The sequence below is a fragment of the Musa acuminata genome, chromosome BXJ1-11 (genome assembly GCF_036884655.1).
Source record: "Musa acuminata AAA Group cultivar baxijiao chromosome BXJ1-11, Cavendish_Baxijiao_AAA, whole genome shotgun sequence".
Classification (NCBI taxonomy): domain Eukaryota; kingdom Viridiplantae; phylum Streptophyta; class Magnoliopsida; order Zingiberales; family Musaceae; genus Musa; species Musa acuminata.
Genome location: NC_088337.1, coordinates 6,214,904 through 6,224,417, shown reverse-complemented (window position 1 = coordinate 6,224,417; position 9,514 = coordinate 6,214,904). Strand labels below are relative to the sequence as shown.

Sequence of the window (9,514 nt, the reverse complement as noted above, 5' to 3'; positions counted from 1 at the left end):
TATACTTGATGTCAACTGCCTCACTGGTTCGAATTATACGGATTGACTTTATAACTTGAGAATTGTTCTCATGGCGAAAAAAATCGCGTACGTCCTTGATATAGTTATGCCTACGCCCGAGGAAGGGCAAGCGAGGATGAGATCGCTCGCTACGTGGAGTATATAGATGACTCTACTGTTGCTCAATGTTACATGTTGGGCTCCATGACTCTTGAGTTACAGAGACATCATGAAAGATGGATATCAGATCCATTCTCCTACATATCTGTAAACTGTTTAAGGAACAAGGAATGACTCAATGATATGAGATATCCAAGAGTCTCTTCTGCGCTAGGATGACTAAGAGGACACCGGTTCAGAACCATGTCCTAAAGATGATTGAGTAGATAGAGAAACTCACAGGTCTAGGAATGGTCCTAGAGGATAACCTGTGTGTGGATCTTATGCTTCAATCCCTACCAGATTCCTTTTCACAATTCATAATAAATTTTAATACGAAAAGGGTAAAGCCTTCTTGCTCGAGCGTTTGTTGAGAGGGTTGGTGGACAAGCGTTCCTACGACATCGAGCCCTCCTTCTAATGCTAAAATTATGAGGAAAAATGTCGTTGACGTCTTGGTCAGCCTGGAGTGGCCCAGACTCATGATATGACTTCGAGGTGAAAACATTAAACTCTCGATATGCCACATATACGAGATCGAGGTTGAAAAGGGTTTTCCGACCCGACCCCTTCCGACGAATGATGATTACATGTCTAACGAATAATGATTAACTAATAATGTATTTCCCATCACTTTCACATTTTGATTAAAATTAATTTATAAAATTTTGATTGTTATATTATTATTAATTTATGTATTCTACTCAATGATACTAATAGTTTAATTAGTCCATAGCACCGGATGATGACATACGTTGTGACAAATAATACAATTGGCTTTCGGAAACAAATAAATTATATATATGAGAACTATCAGAAAAGGATGGAAAAGCTTGAAAAGGATAACCAGGCAGACAATATCGGAGATGGAAAAAAAAACGGTTATATACAGGGGAAAAAAAAAGGAGGCACAAAGCGAGGGTTTTATTAGATCTCCAAAAAAAAAAAAAGGATGATTCAAACACCATCGTGGTAATCCAAATGCGTTACAGATGGAGCGTTCAATATACAGCTAAACACAATTACAACCAAAGAATCACATTGATAAATTTCAATTTCACCATCAAAAGTGCATCCACGGTGCCAATCAATCAGTCCACTCGATACCTTTTCCTTTTCTTTTTTGTTTTTTTCTTTTCTTTTTGCTGCTCCAAGACACCACCACCCAAGAAAAAAGTAAAATATTTTGAAGAAACAAAGGTTAACAACACAAAACTCGACACTTATTAACAATTACCACTCAAAATGTGACACCCAGCAGCCTTTGCTTCCCCCCGTTTTGGTCATGTCAAGATTCCGAGACCTTACAGCACTGAATAGGCCCGGACCACCTCAACGATTGGCGCACGGCACAATGGACACTTGCCTCCACTTCGAACCAACTCACTGGCACACTTGGAACAAGTACACATGTGCCCACATCTGAGGTCGCAGAGGAAAAAGAAATATGAGTATCACATGTATTTGTGCATTAATTCTAGCTGAATTTTAAGAGGAAGGGACCTGTAGAGGAGAGAATCAATATGATTATCGCAACAAACGCAACATGTCCCTTTCCTTACTTGATCCCACTTGCTACCATCTTCCGATGATTCCCCGGTGAGCCCTGAAACATGAAGCAGCCTGATGTCAGAGAGACACCTAATGACTCCAAATCAAGCAGTAATATTCAGACTTGAGCCAGATACGAGTCTATCCAGACTATGCAGCAGTCCCTTTTTTTCTTGATCCAAAGTTTCCCAGCAGACTTGGTATGTCTTCATGATACTAGACATATGCCAACAAATATTTAACAAGACCTGGCTATCTTACATATTTCTATTTCTATCCAGTTTTTATCAAAAGGGAATGCAGTTACTAGAGAAAAGATAAAGGATCTGTTGTTTTTAATGAATTTGCATTTCCAAAAACGTATATATTTCTAACCTTTGTGCTTCTTCACTCTTGATCTCTAAACTGATATGCATATATAACAATTTTGTATTATTTTCTGCTCCATGATGCTGCCCACTACATCTATCAGTCATGCTCAACAAACAACACAAGCTTCAGCATGGCCTGAATTTGGAATTTAACTATTTATGTAACATAGAAATCTGAACTCAAACACCTTAGTAATTGACTTGGATGATGCTCATTTGCATCGACAGGCTTACTGCCTCCTTGGAAGTGGCAGCTTTCAAGTTCACCGAACATGTTTCAAACTTTCAAAGTGAACCAAAGAAATACAACAGAATGTAAGGAACAAAATTGAGGATTGCCTAAAATTTTAAATTCAAGCACTTATAATAACTGGATCAATGCCAAACAGGCTTTTGTACTAAACACAGGTACATGGTCAAAAGAGCACTAGGAAGTACAACATATTCATGTGATAAGAATAATATAGGTCATTAGTCACCAATGCATATCAAAGGATGAAAAGAGAATCACTAATGGAATTGTTGCATCAGTGCATGAGTGAAGAACTTAAAGGTCAACAGAAGAAAGCTGAAGATTAATAATATGTGATTGGTTCAACACATAAACATGTGGATCATTAAGGGAATATCACAGTGACCAAGAAAATAAAAGCATGTTAATACTTAATATACCAAAAACAAACATCACACTCCCAACAACTCATTTTGGTATGGCTTTATAGAGCATAAGCCTTTTGTTCATATAAAATGCAGATGATAATATACAACAAGAAGTATATATACACAACAAGAAGTGATACTGACCTCCATCAGTTCGATTCAAAGCTGCAGATACTTCTTGTCTAATTGCACGTTGTAACTCGACTTGCATATCCAAGCAAGCCTCGAGCATTCTCTGCATATTACTCATCCCCTGTTGCAGCCTACCCATTTCTGTCCTAAGGTCATTAATAGCATCCCACTCCTGCATCAAAATAGGAGCTGTTTAGTTCCGGGGCCAAAGCTACACATAAGCATATGATACATGTAGTAGTATCAGCTTCAGCTAGAGATGGAATTCCTATAGTCATGGCCAAGCCAGTAATAAAAAGTTAAAAGAGCTATGATCATTAGAATAGTCATAAATTGGACAAAAGATGTTAAGTACATGCATCATGGTGAAACCAACAAGTCCACCCCCCCCACCAAAAAAAAAGAAGAAAAAAGCTGATGTCCATCATTCGGTTTAGAAAAAAGCGCACCACTATCAAAGCATAAGTCAGTTTCGAGTAGCATCTTTTACTGGCTTTAAAATATCAATTTTTTGTGGCCAAAGTGAAAAAAAAAAACTATATATATGAGAAAGATGACACACAATTTCTGAACGATGCATATTTTGCCTGGCCCAATTGTTGTGATGCAGGTCTGAGTGCCACAGTGGTGGTCGAGGCGGCAAGGGTGGAGGTGGGAACACATTATTCCGTCTAGCAACAGGATCCTGAATGTTCTGATTTGGATCATACCCTCGTTGGTCTTGATTGTCCCCTGGATTAGGGGTAGGCAGTGGTCTCTGCAGATCCCAATCAAATGGGGTCCTACCTTGTCGTTGAACATAGGATTGTATCAATTGATCTAAACTTTCACGAAACCCACTATGAAGAAGGTTAGAAACACTTCTCCTGCAAATGTCACAAAGATTCAATAACTAAACAACCAATAAATATAATAACCACTGATGTTAAGAATCAGTCTTACCTGCTAAGGAGTTCCCTGAGCTCCATGCTGTATACATTTTCATCATCAGGTGGAATAAATCTATTACCTCTTCTAATTGGACTGGACCTTCGATCTATCGGAGGATCTGACTGAAGTTCATCCTGCCAAGTTTCTGCAGCATCAGGAGGTTCATCCTCGTGCCATTCTTCGTGAACTTCTGGCATACGACTATCTTCTCCAACATCATACCCTGCCGTCGTTTGATAGGGCCAATCCTGATCCATGTTTTCCTGCAGGTTCCCATTAAATCCTTCCTCGGTTTCTTCATGCCAATCACCAAAACCACCATCTGCATTTGGTTCCCAGCCTCCCCTCTCACGTTCTCTATTCTCTTCTTGCTGTCCTATTACCTCAGTAGCATATTCTTGCATGTCGAGAGTATCATTACGACCACCACTGTCTAACTCAGGTGTTTCCCGTGACTCTATTGTTTGCAGAACATTAATATCCTCACTTCTAGTTTGGGCCTCTTCATGGTTGTCATTCAGTAACTCTGCTACAGTGCTTGCTTCAGATTGATCAGTCACAAAAACGCTTTGATTTGCTGAAGTATCAGGATGGCTGATTGCTTGACCACGAACAATATTCTCTAGTCGGAACCGAAACCCCTCCCTAGTTACAACAAAAAGAATCACTTGGTATTTTCAGAAAGAAAGAAGAAACCAGAAGAAAATATAATCTTTAAACAAATCAACAATACAATGCACATGAATAAAATTTTCATAAAACACTTTGTGGACCTCACCTTTATCCTTCTCAAGCAGCAGAAACTGAATAGAGGGGCCGTGACTTATTGTCCACACTTTTTGATATAAAAGAATCAAAACAATATGAATGCATCCCTATTAACAATAATCAGCCTAATAACATGAGAAAGCAGAAAAGCACTATTTTATTAAAAAAATTTTGTCGCCATACAATATCGATCGTTGATACTTGTCCTACATAAGAAAGAGAAGCTGAAGCAAAGCCACTTAATTTCTTCAATGCTATGTGAGCTAGAATAAGTAGCAAACCATTTAACTGCAACCACATTTAAAGCTTCGACCCTAATAAATGATTATCCATGAGGGATCAAAAAAATGGCTTTTGTAGATATTGGTGGTCAATACTCATCTAAACATACTAAGTAACATGTTTGAACATATATCCCCTGAAGTACCTACACTTATATATATGCCCTCTAGATTTGGCCTTTCCATCAATACCCTCCAAAACTGACCAATATTTGCATTGTGTGCCTCTTCATACAGCTGTCATTAATGATTTTCACTGACCTATGAAACCCTTAGTTACTTGATCTCAGGAAGGAAGAGATAAAAAGTGTACCTGTTTTAGAACAAAAGATATTGCTAAGCAATATTTGGCAATTTTATGACAATTTCTTTTTTTAGAAAAAGGGTACAAAATTCTAACTGGGACTTTATGAATAAGATTTCATGGTTATAATTGCAATTTTGCTAATAATCATTAAGTTCTAACATTTGAAGAAGGAAAGTTGATAGAAGCATTATCCATGCAAATTAAAATTATTCTGAAGAGCACTAACAAAAATACCCCAACTTGAGGGTAGAATGTGAGGCAAAATGACTGCCTGTCAGACTAGTGCCTATGACATTTAGGACTTGTCACTATGTTTGTCAAGGACAGACATCTAAAATGTGAGACTTGTCATATCCATTTAATTTATTTTTGCACAATCACTTGACAGCACTATCTTTCTTGTACTAAAGTTCATTTAAGGCATGCTTATCAAGAACAGAGCGGTAGTACTTTGGATGAAGAAAAAATTTAAATGAGATGAAAATTTTCAAAAGAAAAGAGGCAAAAAGAATCGCAAAGTCTAAACCTCATCAAACATAGCCCCAACATAACTATAAAGTTCACAATACATGTCATCCAAAAAAGAAACTAGCACAACCAGAAACATTAAATTATATGCTTTTGTTACCATAAAAAACATACTTTGTCTGATAATATAGATTCTAAAAATGTTGAAACCCAAATCAATCAATCAAATTGGCTAACCTGCTCGATGAGAAAATACTGTGATTGGATGTTTTGGAGAGGATCAACCCATTCCAACAAACACACGATCCTAGCCAACCCCAATCATTTTCCCAACAAGGACAATTTTCCAAAGTCACCTTGACAAATCAGACATATCAGGGTGACAAATCCTGCGAATAACACATAATGTAGAGAACCAACATAGCAAATATGCTGCCATATATATAGTTTTTATTTTTCCAATCCACAAGATCAAAGATTCAACTTTTTCCAACATGGTATTTTCTTCTAAGATCTTCACTTGCTTGTTTTACACTGACACTTAAGTCAAGAGCACAGATCAGTTCCATTCAAATTCACCTATGAAGACCTAAGAAGTTCATATCTTATTGCTGTCCTTTCTTCCTCTCATCATTGACAAAGTTAGGCATCGGAGGATCACTACCAGAGCCAATTCTGACACCCTTTAGATTCTTTATCTTGCAGAAGTAATCAACTAGGATCAGAACCTTGTCCTCAACATGGCTGCTACATCACTGTCAGCTTGTCTATCGACCTTGGGAACAACAATCCTTGACTCAACTATGGCATATAACACAATATGGACAACACCTTAACTTACACATACATATATTCCACCTAAAATACAATAGGAAAATGCAACCCCATGCTTCTAAAGGCAATATTTAATGCACAAGGTCAAATCGTGATGAATAGCTAAAATCAAAAGGCAAACATTAAACTAGATCCATAAAAAATTCCAATCTTATAAGATATTGATCGATATCGAGTGGATAACTTATTAGTAACAGAAAAAGGAAATGAAGTTACCGTAGACCAGAGACACGGTGATGTTGTCTTAGCTGACCTAACTCCCTTTCTGCTGCTGAAGGTGGCCTCTCCTGATCATCTTGTGCTGGTAAGCCATTTCTTAAAAATCTTCCTCTCAGTAGTGACTGAGAAATCAAAATAGTTAGGCTTCCAACAGGCAAAAAAATGTCCCCATGATTCATCAGATAGAAGCAAAAATGTAATTTTTTGTTAAAGGGTAAACAGTTTAGATCAGTAAATTAAAGAACATAATTAAGGGGAAAAATGCTTACAGTGTACCATTATTTGGGAAATTCAGAAACAGGTAATCAGCTCAACTAGGTTAATGGATTGATCATAATAATTTGGCTTATTAACATCAATCGTGAACCTGAGGAAGTGATATAGTGCTTCTTGTTCAAAAGAAAATGAGATTTCTCATGTCTGCTATAACATCAATATCCAATGGATGACATAACTTAAAGAAAAATATTATTTCCCATTATGAGTTTTTGTTAGAACAAAGAGCTTTCAAATTTATGCATCATATAATCAAACATGGTTTACCAAACCGGTCTCGTAGATTATCCAACAGTAACAAACCAAGATTTAAATCCTTGTAATGAACATTCTTATGCCTATACCTTCAATACTGTCTTCTCACTTCATATTGCATCCTCCTATTCATTCATCAAATGGTATGCTTGTATACTTTGCCTTTGTCTTGCCTCTAACATTAGTGAAACTAGAGAACTTAGATATTTAGTAAAGACAACGCATTGCATTCAACTGTGATAGAAATAAAGGTACCCTTAACATCCCAACATCCCAGTCCTAGTAACTTATTCAGACTTGAAAGATGAAGGAAACAAAAACCAGCTTATATTCTTCAAATAAAAAATAAACTCACAGCCCAATGGAAAATGTGACATTAGATCTAGATTGTAATTTTTGACCACATTAAATCAACAAAAAAAAGGTCTTCGAGAGTTGTATATAGTAGTAACATAAATTTATTAGTTTCTTAGGTATAAGTGGTGATTATAGTCACACAACTGCTCCTTGTCTTCCACACAAATGATTATCATTAAGAGTATGGACTGAGATTTCCAAATTGCAATAGAAGCTAAGGAGGATTACAAACATGTTTATAGAAGAGATAAAGTCAGGTAATTTTGGAAAATACACATCAATCATTTTAAGATTCTTATATTTCTAAGTGGTCATTAATGAATTCAAAATTATCAAACCACTCACTTGAATGCGATTACGGTGAGTGAACTCTGAAACTGCCCGATGTTCTGACAATGTCTGGATCTCCCTCTGCCTCTCAGCTGCCATCCTCATGATAAGCTCAAGCCTAGCCTGCCTGCCTCTTAGCCTCAACAACTCTCGTCTGACATGCTCTGGCTGGCCATCCTCATGATCTGTAGCAGACTCATCCCTTTCCCTCCCCCTCTCCCTCTCCTCCCTCCTGCGAGCACGGGCATCTCTCTGCTGCTGGCTGGTCATCTGCATCCACTCTCTCACCAATCTCACCCTCTCCCTTTCTACCTCCCCAAGCCATTCTGCTCTCTGGGTCTCGGTCCGAGGTGACATTCTGGATTCATTGTCTCCAATCCCACTCTCCGTCATCCATCCACGAACAATCTGCCGCACCCTCTCCCTTGCATCTTCGCGAAGGTCAGGAGACTGCTCCCGACTTGACCTGTGATCATCCTCCTCAACCTCCCCTGGTCTTTGTGAAGAGTCCATATTTCCATGAGACCAATTGTCATAACCAGTATACTCGCTCTCGCTCGCAGTAACAGAGCCGCCACCAAGCTCCTGCCCTTCAGAGCGATTCCGGCCGCCTAGTGTAGAAGCTGCTGCGTTGCTCCTCTGCTCTGCCCTTGCGGCAGCGGTCATGTCCTCGAGCTCCCGCCACATCTGCAGGATCGATGACGCGTGGGCAGCCACCGGCCTCTCCGCCATTGCCGACGGCGACCTGGGCGACTCCCTAAGGAAAGAAGGATCGAGCATGGACACCGTGTGGAGGCCGGCGAGGGCCATGAGCTCCGACTCGCGGTTCCGCCGCTCGATGGTGTTGATCATGTCCTCCGCCTGGCGCGCGACCCAGCGGCTAAAAACCCGCGAATGCCGACGCGCCGCGGCGGACGACTCAGCAAGGTCGTCGCCCTCGAGGTCAGACCTACGGCGCCTGCGGGCGAGCTGGTCGGCCGCCGCTTCGGAGGCCGCACCTCCTTCGTCGTCCTCCTCTCCACCGCCACCGCCAGCGCAGGACGAGGACGAAAGCGCGGCTGCGGCGGTCATGCACCCGTCGAGGTGGCCACGAACGAGCTCCTCCAGGCCACGCCGGAATTCCAGATCGGCGTCGTTCTCCCGGAAATCCGCCATTGCCGATGCCCCTCCGAACACCCCCCTACGCTGAGATCCGACCCTTAATCGATGGTTCTTAGGGTCGCAATCTCTCCGACACGACCGCAATCAAAGAGAGAAGAAACCCTAATAATAACAATTTGGAGACCAAAATGAGATCACAAAGAGGAGACGACGAAAAGGTTCGGGGAGAGAGAGAGAGAGAGAGAGAAGCGGTAATTTACGAAAACCAATAAAGAAATGGAGAAGAAATCGGAGGGTGACTTGATATTGTTCATCACATTATGTAAATTGCACTCCTCTCATGAGGAACAGCGCTTGTCGGCAATTCTAACAACGGGAGTACGTCTTCTCAGTACGGAGGGTGGTAATATCACGCAGACGCAATCGCAGGATCAGCGACCTCGGTGCGCGGGATGGTCGCCACGTGGATTTGACTCTTCCTCGTTTCAAACAATTCTCAAATTAATTGTATTTAT

The 9,514-nt window shown here is 40.2% G+C and overlaps 1 protein-coding gene across 1 annotated transcript; it reads right to left on the bottom strand.

The window, feature by feature from the left end:
- Positions 1–1,126: 1,126 nt before the first annotated feature.
- Positions 1,127–9,241, bottom strand: LOC135597062 (uncharacterized). The gene is made up of 7 exons (XM_065089504.1): positions 7,914–9,241; positions 6,678–6,802; positions 3,816–4,448; positions 3,436–3,739; positions 2,886–3,045; positions 1,663–1,765; positions 1,127–1,581 (listed from the first exon to the last, which is right to left on the bottom strand). Exons 1-7 carry the CDS (start codon positions 9,051–9,053, stop codon positions 1,464–1,466), a joined length of 2,583 nt encoding a protein of 860 aa, XP_064945576.1. The 5' UTR covers positions 9,054–9,241; the 3' UTR covers positions 1,127–1,463.
- Between the last annotated feature and the right edge of the window lie 273 nt (positions 9,242–9,514).

Coding starts and splice junctions, on each gene's coding strand:
- LOC135597062 (XM_065089504.1), bottom strand. CDS start 9,053: ATGGCGGATTTCCGGGAGAACGACGCCGATCTGGAATTCCGGCGTGGC. Junction 1,766..2,885: donor TTTGAATCGAACTGATGGAG/GTCAGTATCACT, acceptor TTCATGTTTCAG/GGCTCACCGGGGAATCATCG. Junction 1,582..1,662: donor ATTGATTCTCTCCTCTACAG/GTCCCTTCCTCT, acceptor CTGCGACCTCAG/ATGTGGGCACATGTGTACTT.